The sequence below is a fragment of the Crocuta crocuta genome, unplaced genomic scaffold (genome assembly GCF_008692635.1).
Source record: "Crocuta crocuta isolate KB4526 unplaced genomic scaffold, BGI_CrCroc_1.0 scaffold646, whole genome shotgun sequence".
Taxonomy (NCBI): domain Eukaryota; kingdom Metazoa; phylum Chordata; class Mammalia; order Carnivora; family Hyaenidae; genus Crocuta; species Crocuta crocuta.
The window spans coordinates 981,792-1,002,124 of NW_027530851.1; the positions used below are offsets into that span (position 1 = coordinate 981,792).

General features: G+C 36.4%; 1 protein-coding gene across 3 annotated transcripts in view; it reads left to right on the forward strand.

The window, feature by feature from the left end:
- The window catches only part of PTPRK (protein tyrosine phosphatase receptor type K), a 421,190-nt gene extending 410,407 nt beyond the window's left edge, over positions 1–10,783 (forward strand). For all 3 annotated transcript variants that reach the window (XM_077769421.1, XM_077769423.1, XM_077769422.1), the window contains 5 exons: positions 1,841–1,972; positions 2,111–2,236; positions 4,865–5,028; positions 5,558–5,693; positions 8,899–10,783. In XM_077769421.1, coding sequence (XP_077625547.1) covers positions 1,841–1,972; positions 2,111–2,236; positions 4,865–5,028; positions 5,558–5,693; positions 8,899–8,952 — 612 coding nt within the window. In that variant the 3' untranslated portion in view covers positions 8,953–10,783. The remainder of the gene's footprint in view (positions 1–1,840; positions 1,973–2,110; positions 2,237–4,864; positions 5,029–5,557; positions 5,694–8,898) is intronic.
- The last annotated feature ends 9,550 nt before the right edge of the window (positions 10,784–20,333 follow it).

The window sequence follows — 20,333 nt, forward strand, 5'->3', positions numbered from 1 at the left end:
TGCTTACTTCCCTATGATTCAACATAGATACATTTTATAACTGAGACCATCTGCTGGATTTAGTATGGTAGTTGGGGCATTAGAAAAGTTAGGTTTGGTTTGTCTTATAAGAACAGGGCTCATTGGTCAGCACTTCCCACTCTCCCTACCCTCTAGCAATGTCCTCAGTATTCTATATCCTTGGGTATGCCTTGAAGAATTAGTAGGTAAGGCCAAGGATTCCATGATTTCCATGCCTTGGTGTGCTCCCGAACTTACAGAGGAAAGAAATAGGAAATCATCTGTCTTTGATATCATCTTATTCATCTCCCCTCCCATGTGACTCAAAAAGTGAGTAAATAGCTTACCTTCCCATAGAGCAGACATGTAATTGTAAGGAAGGTTTACTTATTTCTTCTAGTTTTTTCTCATGAGCCTTCATACCTTTTGGGAAAGATACTCACCCCAACTGCAGGTGACACTTTGTGAGGCTTGAGGTCATATAGAAGCAGCCAGGTGAACTGCCAGTGCTCAGATTTATCCCACAACCTTCCATGAAGTGGAATGCCATGGTTAGCAGCACTTCCCAAATGGTCATAGGATCAGTGTTCAAGAATCAGTTTCTACACTGATGTTAAAACACTGGAAAGACTTAAAGAGTCCTATGATACAAATGAGTTAGGGGATCACTGACAGTTTTTATTAGCATTAAAGAAATCTATCTCTGGCAACAGTCTAGTTATTTTTTACAACCTATTTAAGTTAATACGTAGAAATACGGATCATCGGTCTGCAGGATGACAGATTGCCCAGGTTAGATGAGTATGCCCTTTGCTTCTGGGTAGAGATAATGTGTTGTGTCCCAATTAAGGAGCACTTGATAAAGGAGAGCCATTCCCTTTCTGGTCCCTTTTGGGTGGGACCAGGAAGTGGATTTTCTTTTTTGGCACTTTAAAAATATTAAGTAATTGAAACTGTTGATATACATTGATGTAACTAACTATCTAACCATTAATATACATTAGAAATGCCCAAGAAACTGGATGTGCCTAAAAGATGTGTAGAATGTACTGATAATATTCACATAATGTTAAAGCACTTGAGTTTGAGGTGTATGTAGTTTTACTTATTTGAAGTGGAAGAGAACCCAGCACTTATATTTATTAATAGATGATTAACAGATGGACAAATAGGTACATAAGTATGTACATACATACATACACACACAGCAGGGAATTTTGTGCCTTCTGCCTCTCAGACCAATTACCTTTGAAAAACTGAAAAAGCCCCCCAGGTACCTCATTGAGGAACTTAACCTTGAGAAGTTCTTTAGTACCTCCTTTTGTATTTGTCCTATACTTATTAATCTCTTGTTTTCAAATGTTTTTAATATTTGTCTTTGAGACAGAGAGAGACAAAGCATGAGCTGGGGAGGGGCAGAGAGAGAGGGAGACAAAGAATCTGAAACAGACTCCAGGCTCTGAGCTGTCAGCACAGAGCCCGATGCGGGGCTCGAGCCCACGGACTGTGAGATCATGACCTGAGCCGAAGTCAGACGCTTAACTGACTGAGCCACCCAGGCGCTCTAATACTTACTAATCTCAACAAACTAAGACTTAAATTCTTATCTTGAATTGCTACAGAGACATTGAAGCCTTACCATCAGATTGAAAGATTACTAGGTCCAGTACATTCCAATGGTCCAAATCTATTCTGTGACTTATGCAACCACCTGACTCCATCTGCATGTGAAGCTATCACCTCTTACTTGGCCCTATATTGAAATGTATTGAATTTGCTTGTACACCTGATCATTTGCCTTAAGTTCTTATGTTTTTCCATGTACGCTGTTTCTTTGCAGAGCTACAGGCAGCCAGCTGCTTTCATCGTCACACAATACCCTCTGCCAAACACTGTGAAAGACTTCTGGAGATTAGTGTATGATTATGGCTGTACCTCCATTGTGATGTTAAATGAAGTCGACTTGTCCCAGGTTAATGGCTATGGGTTGCTTTTGTGTAGTCATACTTAATAAAGTAGTAAAAAAATGTTAAAGTCTGTTTCATACTACCCTAATTAGAAAAAAATAATGCCCATTTTTTTTTTCTCCCCCAAAACATTCATCATCTAGGGCTGCCCTCAGTACTGGCCAGAAGAAGGGATGTTACGATATGGCCCTATCCAAGTGGAATGTATGTCTTGTTCAATGGACTGTGATGTGATAAACCGGATTTTTAGGATATGCAATCTAACAAGAGTAAGTCATTAAAATTTCAGCTGAGCTGATCAAGAGCAACTGATCATAACCATGTTGGGGTATAATTCCAATCAGACAACAGGGAGAGTAGAATTAATAGGCATTATATAATCAGTCCTAGTGCTAGTATTCATCCTACACCTTAGTTTTAGAAGAAAAATACATTCCAGGAACAGGAAAGCAGAAATGCTGGGAGCAAGATGTCCTGGTCGGTTACTAATGTGGTACATCTGGAAAACTAAATTCAGATGCACTGGCTCAATTGAGTTTGATTGCCTGAGCCTGGTCTCTGCACATATATGACTTTTTTTTTTTTTTTTTTTTTTTTTTCTTTTCCTTTTNCCGTTTCTCCACATCCTCGCCAGCATCTAGAGTTCTCTGATTTGCTACATATATGACTTTTCTTAAGGTTGACTACATGTCTTATTAGTATTGGTATCCAGCGTGGAAGAGGCATATAATTGAAAAATAAGAATATAATAGTGACTAAAAAGCTTTACTTTGAGAGGAAGAGATATGTCAGATCAGCCATTATGGAAAGGCTCCGTGTCACTATTCCAAGTCCTGCATGTAAGAGAGGACACCACAGCCATCATTGATTCTCCTCCCACTTACAATTTCAACTTTCTAAATGTCCCCATGTCTGGCTCTGCCCAGATCTGTAGCACCAGCACGGGTACCACTCTGCCTTTTCCCAGCAACAAAGCAGCAGCTGTGTTCCTCTCCTTGAGTCTTCACATGTTTTACACTAAAGGACAAATTAAGTTTGGGATCTCTCCTTCAAAAAAGCAAAAAAAAAAAAAAATACTAATAAAAACTGTTTAGATTGGGTAACCAAATAGTAAGCAAAATTTGAAAAGAAAACATTATTCTCTTTTTAAAGAGAAAGATTACTCTGTTTTTAGAGAAGCAGCTCTATGTATGTGTATTATTTTAAGTGTATGATTCAGACTGTCATATTTCAGTGTTTTCATATCAAAATGGCTATATATGTGTTTCTGGCTAATATGTCTATATGTTTATCTATAAGAGGATAAAATCATATCCAATTCTGTCGCTCATTTTAGTGGAGAAAAGATAACTTCAATCATGTCATAATATTCGTGCATATCTTAGATGTTAATTTAAATGGAATCTCGTTATGTCTGCACATCTGTTCCATTATGGTTCTGGTAATATTTTAGCTGAGAAACCATAGCTGCTAAACTAAGAAAGTAAGACTTGTCTTTTAATTGAGCTGTTTATATGAAAAATATTCTAAAGACAGGAACTGAAATCTCTGTTACATTTTTTTGTCAGCATATTTATCTTCCTCTATATTTGGTGCTCCAGTCCTTATTAGGGCACGATTTTTTCCTGTTCCTGATCTTATTTAATAGCATGTACTTCATCAGATATTTAATAGGCACCAATGAGAAGTTGAATATTGGTACTGGTAGGTCCTTGTGATACGTGAGCCCTGGCCATATGGAAATTCAGATATGATGCCTTATGATATGGCATACTCATGTATTGCAAATTCTTTCTTACATTTTTATATGAGGACCTAATGTACTGATTCATTCATTCAACAGTACTATTCTTTGGAATGTATTTTGCTAGGTTCTAGTGATAGAGAGTTTAGAGGAGAAAGAAAGAAAGAGATTTCCTCATCTTAAAGAATTTATATTTTGTCAGGGAAAACAGCATTGAACAATTCAATCCTTTATTTACAAATACGTGAAATTTTAGAGAAAAGGTACAAAATCCAGAGTGGTTGGGTGATCTAACAATAGCTGAGTGAGTAGAGAAGACATCGTTGGGGTAGTGATCTTTGAGACAAAATTTGAAGAACTGGTGGGAGCTATTTGGGGGTGAGAGAACCAGCTATCATGGTGTTCACAAGACAGAGAGGTTTCCCAGGACACAAATTTCTGTTCAAAGACCAGAAGATTTCCAGGCAAACCCAAGACAAATTGATCATTGTATTTGGGATTGAGAGAGACAAACAAGGAGATCTTTGAGGCCAAATGGAGAGTCTTGCAAAGTTCTCAAGGCCAGAAATGACTTGAAAAATTGATTAAAAGATGGTCAGTGTGTCTAGGACTCGAATAGTGTGTTAGAATAAAGGGAAGATTGGGAAAAGAAATGGAGCCATATTGTGTAGGAATTTTTAAGCCATGGCGTAACATGAATTTTAGATAAGATCATTTGGAAGCCATTAAAGTAGGGGAATGATAAGATCATATTTGCATTTCAAAATAATCATGATGCTGCAGTAAGAATGCTTTGGAAGGAGATCAAAGTTTATTCAAGGAGATCAACTAAGGAGTAATTATCATAATTGGTACTTGGGCATATGCGATGATGTCAGTGGCGATAAAGAGGAAGAATTTGAAAGTTATTTAAGAAGCGTGATTGATTATTGGATATGGGGTGTGAGGGAAAACCTTATATAAAGGTAATTCTCATGGTTCTTGCTTCTGTAACTTAGAATGTTTCTGTACTGTACATATTCTGGACTTACCAACTAGACCCAATCCAGTATAAATGGCATTTATATCATGGTACCATTTTGTCTGCATCTTCACTTTTTAGTAAATATTCTGGTCCCAACTTATTTACAGAAAAATACTTTTCCTTCCACAGCCACAAGAAGGCTATCTGATGGTACAGCAGTTTCAGTATCTAGGGTGGGCCTCTCACCGAGAAGTGCCTGGCTCCAAACGGTCATTTTTGAAGCTGATACTGCAGGTGGAAAAATGGCAGGAGGAATGTGAAGAAGGGGAAGGCCGGACCATCATCCACTGCCTGTGAGTCTGGTGCCTCCACTTGGCCACGTGAGGGCCTTAGTGCTCATTTCCTTACTAGCTTTCATTATTTCTGTTAAAGAGTACTCAACTCACATCTATAGATCTCCAGAGATGTTATTTTAAAATAATCTTCTGTCTCATGATTCTATAATTAACTACCAATTTTCATTTTCATATTTTTTAAACACTGATTATCCTATAGCTATTATATGATTTAAACTCTTTTAAACACTATTCTGAACCACTTTTCTGATGTCCACCATTTACAAATGTACCAACATTTTAAGGTATCAAAGTTGCAGCAGTCGATGCCTACAGCGTCTTCCTACGCATGAGCTACAGAACTAAATCATGCTCACACATCCTTGCTCTCTGCCCTCTAGGCATACATGCATACAAATGAAGCAAAATTAATACAAAATGGAAAAAAAAATTAAGATCATGTTTTAATTAACTAAACATGTAAGATTGTGTGACCTCTGATGACCCAAAGCTGCTATCTAAATGCTCTCACTTTCTTTGCTTCCAGAAACGGTGGTGGGCGAAGTGGTATGTTCTGTGCTATTGGCATCGTTGTTGAAATGGTGAAGCGGCAAAATGTTGTCGACGTGTTCCATGCAGTCAAGACACTGAGAAACAGCAAGCCAAACATGGTGGAAGCCCCGGTGAGTCAGTCTTAGACATATAAGGGAGCACAGAGATTAGATATCATATACCTACTCATTGGGTTGACTTCATACACCCAAGGGAAATCAGATGTATAAATGAGTCTTTGTGGTGTGGAGACTTTTCCTGCCTAACTGATGAATTGCTGAGTATCTCTCTCTACCCACATAAATGTAGTCACGTATCACAAAAACTTAATGATGAAAAACTATTTTCACTTAATTTGGGAAAAGTAGTAGGATTTTTTTTCCTGTTTTAGGAAATAAAGTAAACTTTAGTAAATGGTTCTATAATAAGAATAAATTTTACTATCTAGACTTTATTCTTGCTTATTTTTTTTCTTATTTTATTTATTTTGAGAGAGACAGCACCAATAGGGGAGGGTCAGAGAGAAAGGGAGAGAGAATCTCAAGCAGACTCCACACTGCCAGTTCAGAGCCCAATGCAGGGCTCAAACCACGAGGTCATGACCTGAGCCTAAACCAAGAGTTGGCTGCTTAACTGACTGAGCCACCCAGGAGCCCTGCTTATTTTTATTTCTTAAAGCATCTTGAGTTAGCTGGCAAAACATTAATCCACTGGATATACTCATGGATTAAATCGACACTTTAGACACCTAATGCCCTTAAACAACATATGAAATTTATTTTAGTCTTTACCTTTAATACTTCATTTCTGGTCAAATTATAAATTTTAAACTATGATCTGTGACAGTTTTCAACTTTTACCAATTAGAGTGTGCAGTCCAGATGATGCCACTTGAATTTGCCAGGGCTCATAAAATCAGAACACAGCTCACAAAATAAGAGCTGATAGGAATGTGTATGTGGAATTCATCTGAGTGAAGGTGTATGAAGAGTAAGAAAGAAAAATTAAACTCCTCGAGCACATTCTACTTCTAAAGAGCGATGTCTGTGGGTTACACACTTGTGCAAAGTGGGATAAGGTCAGGAGCAGCTGTGTAGTTTATGCTCACACAAAGGAAAACCAGAAAAACCAAGGCAAATTGTTGCTTGCCCTACACTTATCAAGATGATCAGATAACTAAAATGAGCAATTCAATAAACCTTTAAAGTATTCTCACCACTTCCTGCTCATGGATTGTTCACACAAAAAGTGCCTTGCTTCCTGAGACAAAATCTGAAGAGTTACATTTATACTGTTTCACTTTTAAAAGTGACAGCAGACTTTTCCCCTTCTACAAGTCCCTTCAAACCACCCCAATAAAAGCTCATCCCTTAGCCTCTGCCTGTTGTCTGGACAGGATGATGTCAGTTTTGACTAGAGTATTGGCAATGGAGACGGAGAAAAGGGGATATATTTGATGGATTTTTTGAGGTTGAACCTCTCAAGTCTTCTTAAAATGTAACGGTTATGCCTTTAAACTCTTCCCTGTCTGAAGATTTCTTATTGTAAACTCTGCTTCTGTCTCTCAGGTCAGGTCTTTTTCAATTCACCAATGAGACGGCTTCAGTGTCAGAATTCAAATGTTACTTCCAAATTTAACTCTAATTTCCTGCCATAACTTTGGGGGAAAAAACCTATGGTTAAACTCAGCTGTTCTAGAACCTTCCAAGAAGTTCCTGTTTATTTACCTTTATATTCATGTCCCATTAATCCTGACTGAACACCTACACTCTGATTTGTGTTTAATCAGCGTTAATGATGAGTTCAGTGTGCTGCTGAATTGAACTGACAAGTTTGGTAAGAAAATTTGGAGCATAAACAAAATTGCTGGTGACAGTTTAAAGAGACATGACTGTGTTCAAGCACTCTGTGACTCTTCAAATGCACTTGCCACAGTAGTAGGCTAATTTAAATCACACCTACTTGATAATTCAGGGTAGGATTGATAAAGATCTTTTACGGAAAGTTTTTATTACCCTATTTTATTATGGAGACACCCAGAAGTCCTCTTTAGAAATATGATGCCTTTTAGGGTGTTCTGCATTACAGCCTGGATTTTACCCACTTGGAATGAGTTGAGAAATTTTCAGTGAGTTACATATTAGAAGTCATAATTTGTAATACAGTCTGTTTTTTTCTAATTCTTGATAATGGAGCAGTGCATAGCTGGATCCCAAGGAAAGACGGTTTTAGCTCAAATTTTGTCAACTATATTGTCTTCAGTACATAAAGACAGGAGACAGAAATTTTCAGATGTAAATGAACTCAAAAAGATTTAAGAACCACTAACCATTTTTTTAAAATTTTACTTCAATATTCTGATGAATCAAAAGCTGTGTGAAAAGTTAAGAACTTGGAACTGGGAATGGCAGCTTAAAGTGACTTGCTTTCGGGCAACTGGGTGGCTGGGTCAGTTCAGTGTCCACCTCTTGGTTTCAGCTTGGTCATGACCTCATGCATGGTTCGTGGGTCCGAGCCCTGCGTCGGGTTCTGCACTGCCAGCATAAAGGCTGCTTCGGTTTCTCCCTGGCCCTCTCCTGATTGTACTCTCTCTTTCTCAAAACAAATAAACACTTTAATAATAATAATAATAATAATAACACAATAAACTGGGTTTTTTTTCTCTTGCGAAAGACAAATATCTGAAGTTTGGAGAAGAATATTTGCACGTGTTCACTGTAGCATTTATTTGTAATAGAGAAAAAGTAAAAGCCATCTAATAGTCAAATCCATATGTTAGACTTTTTTTAGTGTGAAAAGAAATGTTAAATAACATAAGTAAAAGACACATGACAGTGTTAAAGGCAGATAAAATATCAACTTTTATTCTCGAATATATGTATCTGATAATATTTATTCTAAAATAATTCTTATTTCAGCCATACCTTAAAAAGGACTAAAGCAAAACAAAGGCAGTATTTTACCAAGAATCATTTCTGGTAATAGAATTATGAAAGTCTTTCTGATTCCTTGGGTTTTTCTATACTGGGAAATTGTTTTGAAATGATCAGGTTTGACTACTCTAATTAGATAAAAAATGCTGGAGATTTTTTTTAATGTGATAGAAAATATGAGGCAAAGATAATATACCTTTTACCTCAAGTTCCTTTCCTTACACACTGATCTTTTGACTCAAATAAATACATGTGACCAGAAATTAAACTTCTGTATACAAAAAATAATTGGCAATACTCAAATAGTATACAGTGGTGGCCAGGTGTTCCTTTGGCGGCTGTGGTTCACCATGAGTCTCCTTTTTCTCAACTTTCTCCACTCCTCTGTCTTAACCTGTTTCAGGAGCAGTACCGTTTCTGTTATGATGTGGCCCTGGAGTACCTGGAATCTTCTTAGTTGGGTGAGACGTCAGAGTGCAGCCACGCAGAACCCTGTTCACCTGTTGAGCCAGCAGCTGTTGTTCCTGTTACACCTGTGCAGAAAGATTTTAATGTGGGGGGTGGGAGGCTTTTACATTCAAGAAGTAAAAGTATTTTTCTTATGAAGTTGTGTATCTTAATAAAAAGGACTCAACTAGTTTCTATTACCGTATGAAAGCATCGACATTTCGTGCCACATAAATTATATTTAATAAGAAGCAGATTCAGATGAGAACTTCTCAGTGTTTGTACAGTGAATATGCAGCTTTTTCTCTCCTGGTTTTGGTAGAGCAGCCACCACGTGTTGCATGAATTAATACTTTCTATGTGGCATTTTTCTCCCTTTTTTAGATAAAAGATGTTAAATCTTTAAGGAAGAAGTAAGAAAAGCTGTGCAAATTCATAGTAAAGTTCATTTTTTATATGTTTCAAGTGTAGCAGATCTCTATATAAATATATAAATATATATAACTGGCTTATTTTCTTTTAATGTGCAATGATGGCTGGATCATTTAAAGTTCTTTTTAGAAAAAAACATAAGCCAAAGACTCAAGTGTAAATATGTCTATACGGAGAAAGCACATTATATTTATTGGTTACTTACATTCCTTTTTTGATGGCTAAAATACTACCACCACACAATCATTTTTTTTCCGAAGAAAGCTTTTTCTTTCACTAAAATCAATTGTAAACGATTTTTGTAGATTATTTTTTGTATGTTTTAGTGTAAGTAGAGGATAAACTTTTTATTCATAAACCAGGAAGCAATGTTCTTTATAGTGATTCTCTTGTGTACATGCTTGTGAATTAAACTTATGTAAAACACCTTGGCAATTGGGTCTTTTAATGTAGGACCAAATGAAAACATTTTGCTGAGAATGTAAAATTTTCCACAATCTCATTAGGTAAATAATGGTTCGGTGATCAGACATGAGAATTGCACACATTCAAAGGCCTTGCTGGTGACTTGCCCAATGTTGAACATAGCCTTTAAGCATTGTTTAAATTTTAAAGGAATTGACTTTTGTCAGCCTGTGACCAAGCACTGGTCAAGAAAACAAAATGGCAACATTTATGCTTTCCAAGTCAAGTTTTAGCAAACTGTAAACTGTCAAGACAATACAGTGTTTCTTTTGATGTTTACATGCACAAGCTTTGGATTCTGACCGTTGAGAACGTGAACAGATCAATGCCAGATTCCTGTTTGTGCATGGTCATGGGATTTTCAAGTGAACCTTTCTAAATGTGGTCTTGTTCATATGCTCCATATAGCTGTAACTTCACACCATCAGCTTGCAGTTTGTTATTGACTGAAGCATTCCGGTATCCTCCTTCTAGATTGCCAGTTTATGACATGGTGCTTATCGAGATTTAACTGAAGTAAGAGTGAAATAAAGTTTTTATAATGACAACAAGTGTTTGCACATCATTTTCTCTTAAACCTCATGCCTTCACTCCAAAATAAATAGCCTCTTCTTATTGGTACTAGTGACCACTAAAATTCTATTAAAAGTAAAACGAATGTCCAAGCACTAATATCTTTCCTTTTTAATTGAATGTCAGCCAGTCCAGATGAATGGAAAGGATAAAGGCCAGAGGATTGACATAGTTTTTTTTTTTCATTTCTATATATGTATGTCACTATCTTTTTATGTGATATACATTTTCATACTTCTTCCTTATAGCAGACTTGACAAATAAGTATTCTTGTGTTATGGATGTTGCAATTGAAGCTAATGAGAAAGTAAATGATTTGTCAACAGATTCAAATCTGAGTCTGATTTAGTAGTTCATTGTCTTCCACTAAACACACTGCTTCCCCAATGGCATAACAAAGAATATTTGGCACGTCATTCTTATTGTTCCTCATTAATTGATTTCCTCATAAAATCTCATTATGGGTATCTTCAAACTTCTATTTGCTGTGTACATTATTAGAACATTTGTGACTTTCATTAGGAAGAATTTAGATAAAGGGACTTTTTCTTTTCCTAGAAAGACTAATTTACATTCAAACATGGATGCGTTGAACAAAAAAATCCACAAGCTCATCCAAGATTTCTGTACCCAGTAGTGATCAGGATGTTAATCCTATAGAGGATTCTGCTTTGCTGTGTGACCCTGCTTTAATTTCTGCTCACATGATTGAGTCCACACTCCACCAAAATCACCATAAATACCACTGTTCGCTAAGCTCAGGGGTCCATGTGACCTCCAAAATTTAAGAAAAAAACAAAAGGAGTCCTCTTTCTAACAGAAAATAGTGTCGAGTTGCTTTGTTTGGGCACCACAGAGGCCCATTCATTATGAAACAATGGGGGGATGTAAATATGTTTTTCTCAAAACTCATTAAAAAGTCCTACTTAATATCCTTGTGGCATTCCCTGTACAGGCCCGTGGTTGGATGACCACGTTCAGTCAGCTGTGTCTCTCTGGGCAGGAAATGTCCTGGCAGGACTTTTAAAGGTGGCCATTCTTTTCACAGAGATAGGCCTCTGACCTTTCTATTAGTTATTCCTTAAATGGCTGTCATGAAGTCCAAGTTTATAGACCCCCTTCTTAGATATTATCACTAGGGAAATGCTGGACGTGTGTGGACCAGGGACACACAAACAGCTGGGAATTTATGAGTTTTAACAGAATACTCTTAAAATTGTTAGGCTTCTGGTCTGAGCTGCCTAGCCTTTTTCTAATATTTAGTCTTTGGAGAAAGGTGTTCACATGAGTGTGATGCTATATTTCAAGCAAATGATCTAACATTGAGAGATAAATAAAACAGAAGATCTTTTTACCTGGACAAGAAGGGAAAGAGACAGGCTTGCCTCTACACTGATGTGCCTGTGTGCTCATTCACTGTTCACCTTCTCGAGAATCTCCTAGGTTCCAGGTACTCATGTAACAAGCATAGAAGTCAGGTGTCAACAGCTGCTCCCTCTTACATCTGCTCTGTTGCTAGAAAATGGTTTAAATGGCTCCTGGCATTTAAAGAATAAACTAAACAACAATAAATATTAGAATTCAGGAAGGAGATGACTAGTGCAACTAGAAATATGAGATAATCTGTTAGCTTTGGGAGAACGCTTTTGAGATTTGCCTCATTTTATGGGAGAGTGACAATTCTACATTGTTAATTCAATTTCTGTGCACTTTAGCAAGCCATCCTTTTTCGTAACAAAATAGCCAAAACTCAATATTCTGCTCCTTACCCCAGTGCAACATGTAGGATATTCGTAAAATATTTCTGTAGGCAGAAACTCCACAGCCTTCCTAGACTCATTTCAGGTTTACTTAGTAAACACCTGTACTGAGTATAAGGGAGGTCTGCTATTTCACTCAACACTTTGCTAAGTTAAGATAGAGAACAGCTGACTGTGCCTCCTGTAATAATTTTTACTTACATATTATTTCATAAAGTTTCCCCTCAGCTTAGGGAGGCTTGGAGTGGGAACAATATTATCTGAATTCATTCATAACTCTGGTCCATTCAAGTGGTCTGCAGAGTATTCGAATATTATCTCTCGGAAACTAAAAGGAAAAGTTCTGTCTTGGGGCCTGCTTGAAGTAAGCTAGAAGTGGCTTCCGGAATATAAATTGTCCAAAAATCAATGGTGGTAGATATATAACACTTCTGAACTTCAGCTTCCTCCGAAGTGAATTGAAATGCTAGTGTGGAAGAAAAGAAACACCAGAGAGACTGTTGTTATCAAATCCTGTGAGAAACCAGTAGAAGGGGTTTCTAAACCATTGAAGCAATTGTAAAGTCCCTACTGAATATCAGAAAGCCCCTTGTTTTAGTGCTAAGATCTGCTCAGGGACAGGATGGGAGAGAGAGACTTTATGACAGATACCATCTCTCATGATGCCCTTGTCAATTGTAGAAAATCTATTGGCAGATTCTGATGGGTAGTTAGATTCATTTCAATATAGTCTTATTAGTTTTGTAAGTCTTGTTAGTCTTGATTCAGTCAGAGGATATGTAGCATTGAGGCAAAAAAAAAGAATTAAGACCTCTCAGTACTTAGATGCTAAGTAGATACCGAATATGAAGAACAAGAATATTTAAATTGCATAACCAAATCTTGTCTTAAATTGATGCTAAAATATGCGGGCAAGCGAAGGTCATACGTTCCCACTATTTGCCTGGTCTGAGACAACTGAACTTGAAAAGCAGGACAAAATAAGATCACCATGGCATCCTCTTGTTATTTGTTGAGAAAGGAGAGGTCACTTCATATGCTTGCCAGGCCTGTGGACACTGTGTGGGGAAAGCACGACAGGTGTTCGAGAACAGCCATTGAAGCTATTTTACTATCAGAGACATCCTTAGTTTGTGTTTCTAATAGGAATACTTCTCATCTCTACAAAAGTATGTCTCCTGTTTTTATTAAAATGCCACATCCCTCCTGGTGCCCCTTGCATTTTTCCCAATTTTAATTGAAAAATGGAGACTAGATACTCTGTCTTCTTCTTCGGTTCTACTATTTAAAAAGACACAGTAATGAGATTAATGATTAGTGAGAACTTCTGTTTGACACAGGGACCAGAGGGAACAGTGTGGACTCCCACTTGGACTTGAAAGCACATGTGATGCCCAAAGAGAATGGCACTTACCTCCCTGATGTGTTTGCTGCATGGGAATAAGGACCTTACAGAGTCTTATCTCTCGAAAGAGTGTGGAAATTTTTACATATGCTCTTAAAAATTGTTGAATGTTGGCAGCCAGCTAAAGTCAAAAGTAAAAAACAAACAAAGCAAACCTCTGGCCCAACCCTGTGCAAAATAAAATCTGTCAGAAGGCTCCATCTGATGTGGTCTATAAGAGCCACAGGCTTTCAGTTTGTGACTTCTACTATAGAATAACTGTTGTTTGACCTTCTAAAAATGTTCTTAAAGAAACATGAGCTTTCCTTCTCTTAAAACAAACATCATGATGATTTTTTCATATTTATTCTTCTTTTCCAATTTGCCTTCTCACATATTTTTCAGTTTTAAAAGTAAGTGTAGATGGGACACCTGGCTGGCTCAGTTAGTTAAACACCCTGACTCTTGATCTCAGTTCAGGTCTTGATCTCAGGGTTGTGAGTGGGCTCCACGCTGGCCACGGAGCCTACTTAAATATACATGTATAAGTATAACATATATATTTTTAAACATACACATTTTTATTCATATGTGTGTGTATAGATTCATATATATCTTAACTCCTAAGATGAAAGAAAAAAAAAAAAACAAGGTTTATGTCTCTATCTGCTCCCTCTTATCTGGACTAAATTCCAAAAGTGGATTTTAGAAGGTAATTCACACTTTTACCTAATAAGTAACCTCCAAAATGATGACTAGAAAAGAATTCTGGAAATAATAGTATTGATAACTCAAAGTGGACGTGCTTGTTCAATGAGCCATGGGATGGCCTGAGCCGTTCTAGTCACAAGTGCAGGAAAGCATCTGCAGAAGCAACACACTTTCAGATTGTGATGGTACACGCTGAATTCCATGGCAGGTGCAAAACAGTATGGGCTCCTACCGGCCCACTGTGGGAACCTGAACTCCGGTTCCATAAATCTAATTACCTGAAGCACAGTCAGCAGACTGAAATTGATTTCTTTTCACCTTTATGTTAGTTCTTAGCATGATAAAGTGAGGAAGTGTTCCTTAATTACTTACTTTCCAATGTCAGCTTCTGTGTTCTCTGAACTCAAATGTGGTCATTGAGGGGAAAAAAATTCTTTCACGTGGGAAATCAGGATTGATCTTCCTCATGAAATGAAACACATAAGAGGGATAATTAAGACTATCAAATCCAATGCTCTATTATTAAGTTTAAGAAATTAAAACCAAGAGATATCATGTCTATCAGTAAAGGTTTAGATGGTAAATCTTGTAAGCTTTCCAGGCCATTGGCCTCTGTTATCTTTGTTGCTAGACCTACCTTTAAAGAATATTTAAAGCAAGTTCTTCAAAGAAGCAAAAATAACGGAGGGAATTGTCAAGCATCAAAAAGGAAGAAAGAGCCATGGAAAGAACAAAATTACGGGTACATGCAATAGAATGCCCTTTTCCTTATATATTTGCTTTCTAAATTTCTAATATTTGATGATTGAAACAAAAATTATAACACCACATAATATTTAAGAAAACAGTACTTCAAAGTGGGGAAGCAAAAGGGAACTAAATAGAAATAAGGTTTCCATGTTTTCCTCGAAATAATAAAGTAATGATACCACTAGTTATAGTAAGTCACATATGTATATCATAATGCCTATAAGAACCACTGAGAATATTATATCAAGATATATGCTTGGAGCGCCTGGGTGGCTCAGTCAGTTAAGCATCTGACTTCAGCTCAAGTCATGATGTCACAGCTTGTAAGTTCGAGCCCCATATCGGGATCTGTGCTGACAGCTTGGACCCTGGAGCTGGCTTCATATTCTGCGTTCCTCTCTCTTTCTGCCCCTACCCCACTCATGCTCATTATCTCTCTCTCTCTCTTTCTTCAATAAGCTTTTTAAAAACTTAAAAAAAGATATATGCTCAAAAACACTTTAAATGAATCAAGATGGAATCCTAAAACATGTTAACATAACAAAAATTAAGGAAAGAGAAATGAGAGTGAGAACCAGATAAAATAAACAGAAAACAAATAATTGAATGACATAGGTATTAATATATATTAATAATTACCTTAAATGGTCTAAGTATGCCAATAAAAAATAGATTGTCACATTGGATTAAGAAAATGGTAGTTATAAACTATATACACGAAACTCACTACATATTTAATGAAATAGGTAGGCTGAAAGTAACAGAATTAAAATGACATGCCATGGAAGCTGTTTAGAAAACAATTGAGTTAGTTACTATTAACATCTGATAGAATTCTGAGCAAATAAAACTACTACATAAAGGGATATTACATAATTATAAACAATCAACCCTCAAGGAAGACATAGTGATGCTCAATGTGCACACACCAAACCACAGAACCTTAAAATGTGTGAAGCAAGGAGAAATAGAGGGGTACCTGGGTAGCTCAGTTTGTTAATCATCTGACTCTTGATTTCAGCTCAGATCATGATCTCAATGTTCATGAGATGGAGCCCACGTTGAGCTCCACACGACAGCATGGAGCCTGCTTGGGATTCTCTCTCTCCTTCTCTCTCTTTGCCCTTCCCTGCTCTCCCTCTCTCTCTCTATCCCTCAAAATATATAAGTAAACATGCAAATAAATAAATAAATAAATGGCAATGGGAAAATCTCTAAACATGTAAATTAAGCTACATGCTACTAAATATTTCATAGGACAAGAAGTTTTCAAAGGAAATTTCAAGGAGAAGACCTGAAAAAAAATGAAAATATAACATACCAAAATCTGTGAGATGCAGCTAAGACAGTGCTACAGGGGAAATTTATAGAATTCAAATGTTCATATTAATTAAATGAGATGAGGTCTCAAATCTTTTATCTAAGTTCCTAAGAAAATAGAAAAGGAAGAACAAAATAAACCAAAAGCAAGCAGAGAAAAGGAAATAATAAAGATAAGAGTAGAAGTCAAAGGCAATGAAAATAGAATATATAAATCTTGTTATAAAAAACTAATAACACTTGTTATTAATGGTGCACTGGGTGTTGTATGTAAACGAAGAATCATGGGAATCTACCCCCAAAACCAAAAGCACACTGTATACACTATATGTTAGTCAACTCAACAATAAGTTATATTAAAAAACAAAAAATTTTTAAAATAAAATAATTTTAAAAATCAATAAAATTGATAAATCTCTAGCAAGAAAGAAAAAATAAAAAGAATGCATAAGTCACCAATATCAGTGTTGTAACAAAGGACACCATTACAGATACTGTAGCCATTGAAAAGATAATGAAATACTATTAAAAATATATATTCATAGATTATACAATTTAGAAAAAATGGACCAATTCCTGAAGAAAAACAAACTGATAAAACTCAGCCAAGATGAGATACTCTGAAAAATCCTATAACCATTAAAAACATGAGTTAATATTTAAAGGCTCCCCCTCAAAATCTCTAGGCCCAGGCAGTTTCCTTTGAAAATTTTATCACACATTTAAAGAAATAACACCAATTTTCACAATCTCTTTCAGACAAAAGAAGAGGAGGGAGCACTTTTAAACTTATTTTATGAAGTCAATTTAAATCTGTTACCAAAACCCAGCAAATAGCACAAAATAATAATAATAAACAAAAGTACAGATGAATCTATCTCATGAATTTTATATAAAACTCTTCAATGAAATATTAGCAAATTGAATCTGATAAAGTAAGAAAGGAATTATGTTACTAGCCCAGTGGGATTATTTCCATGTATGCAAATTGGCTTAGCATCCAGAAATCAATCAATGTTATACAGTGTGTATCAACAAGCTAAAGTGAAAAAAACGAAAGAAAGAAAGAAAGCAAAAGAGAAAAGCATGTGATCTATTAATTGACTGAGAAGCAGCATTCTATAAAAGGATTCATTCATGAGAAAAACTCCACAGGGGAACTTCCTCTGCTTGATAACATCTTTAAAGAAAACAGCTTACAGCTAACTTTATAAATGGTGCAAGACTGGATGTCTTCCCCCTAATACTGGGGACAAGGCAAGTATGTTCTCTCTCACTAGTTTATTCAAGATAGTACTGGAATTTCTAGCATTGCAATGAGGCAAGAAAAAGAAACAAAAGTCATATAGATTTGAAAGTTATAAAACCCCTATTTGCAGATAACATGATTGCTTTGTAGAAAATCCCAAAGAATCTACCAAAAAAGCCCTAGAACTAAAAATGAGTTAAGTAAGTTCACAGGATAAAAAACTGATATGAAAATATCAATTGCTAATATTAACAATAAATCTGATGAAACTGAAAAGCACAATGCTTTTTGCAAATGCCTATTGAAAATGAAATGCTTAAATATATTTTTATTTACATATGTATATAATTTACTTCCTCAAAATTATACAATTCTGATCAAAGAAATCAAGTATACCTAAATAAATGAAGAGATATATTTATTTGTGGATAGGAAGATTCAAAGAAAAAAACATCATTTTTCCCAAATTGACTTTAATGGAATTCCTATAAAAATCCCAACAAGAATTTTTATGAATATAGACAAACTTATTCTAAAATTCATATGGAGGGGCACCTGGGTGGCTCAGTTGGTTGGGTGGCTGACTTCGGGTCATGTCATGATCTCACAGTTCACGAGTTTGAGCCCCACATCCAGCTCTGTGTGGATGGCCCAGAGCCTGGAGGCTGCTTTGGATTCTGTGTCTCCCTCTTTCTCTGCCCCTCTCATGCTCATGCTCATGCTCATGCTCTCTCTCTCTCTCTGTCTCTCAGAAAGAAATAAACATTAAAAAAAATAAAAATAAATTCATATGGAAAGGCAGTCTTGACAAAGTAGGAGAAATTACTTTACCTAACATTAAGGTTTATGATATTAATGTATTATTCAGAAAACTGTAGTACTGGTTTTAGACCAAAAAAAATTTAGAAAAAAATGTTCAAGATTTAGGACTTAAGCAGAACTCTTAGACTTGTCCCCAAAGCATAATCCATAAAACTAAAATATCATTTGGGCCTCATCACAATTAAAATCTACATATCTGGTAAAAGGGCCAACATCTAGAATATATAAAGAACTCTCAGAACTCGGCAGTTAAAAAAACAAAAGCAGAGAATTAGAAAGTATGTAAAAGACATGAATAACTATGTCACTGAAGAAGATATACACATGACAAAGAAGCACATGAAAAGATGTTCAACATTGTTAGCCATTAGGGAAATGTAAATTAAAACCACATTAAGATATCACTGCACATTGGAATAGCTGAGATAAAAAATAGTGATAACACCAAACACCAAACACTGGCAAGGATACAGAGAAACTGGATACCAGAATACATTGCTGGTAGAAATATAAAATGCCACAGCCACTCTGGAAAAAAGTATGGAAATTTCTTATAAAATTAAACACGTAATCACATACAACGCAGCAACTCCACACCTAGGCATTCCCTTCAGAGAAATGGAAACTTATTCTCACACAAAAACCTGTATATAAATATTTATAGCAGTTTTATTTGTAATAGTCCCAAACTAGAAACAGCCCAGAGATCCTACAATAGGCAAATGGTTAAACAACTTGTAGTATATCCATAAGATGGAATACCACTCAGCAATAAAAAGGAACAAACTACTGATACAGTCAACAACTGGAAAAGAATCTTCAGGAAATTATACTAAGTAAAGAAAGCCAATCCCAGAAGAGTATATGCTGTATGACTTTATTTACGTAGCATTTTGAAATGACAGAATCTTAAAAATGGAGAACAGCCCCGGGATTAGGAATGTGGGTGGGTAGGTAAATGTTAGGTGGGTGTGATTATTAACGGCAACACAGAGAATCCTTGTGGTGACAGCGCCATGCTGTATCTTATCTGTGGGGAAGATGCATGCCCCACCACATGACAAAATTGCATAGAACTAAATATACACACAGAGAGACACAAATGAGTAAAAGTAAAACTGGGTAAACCTGAATAAGATTGGTGAATTGTATCAATGCCTATATCCTAGTTGTGATATTGTACTTTAGTTTGGAAAAGACAGTTCAAGCTTCCCCAAATGATGGAACTTGGGAGAGAGATTTTTCTATTGACCAAAAGATATGCCACAGCACATAGATCACCTACCATGTGATCCAGCTATATCCAACATGTAACTATAAAATTTTTCAGCCACTCCCCAGTGGCAGACTATCCAAATCATCTCCCCATTTATTGAATCTAGAGGAAAATATTAGGTAGCCATTAACTCCTGAGTCCATAATTTATTTTTCAAGTTGAGAAAGTACCCCTCCCCAACATATTTCTCTTCTCGCTGTTGGAGTATTAATAGCATCCAAAAGGAAGGAAATAGGAGATAGGATTTTAATACAAATCTTGATTTTTCAAAACCATGCCCAAGAGACTGAAACCAAATAGAGAAGACAGAAAGACAAGCAAAATAGAGAGAGCAAATACTTAAGACAAATTGATAATAATCTGCGCTATGCAGAAGATTATAATGGATGAGGCTAAGAGGGACCTGGGTGGCTGCAGAGAATCAAGGAAAGGATTCTTTCAACCCAAGTCCCCTAAATGGGAAGAAGCCGGATATTTGCAATGATAAAGTGGTCAGTGAGGCTGACGCACACTGACGAGAGGGGCGCAAGGTGTGGCCATCCAGAGCAGTCTGCAGCATGTGGGTTTAGTAAACCAGGGCCAAGAGTTTGGATACATTATTCAGCCAAATCCTCCATTCTTTTCACCTTCACACTGCACAGGCTGGAGC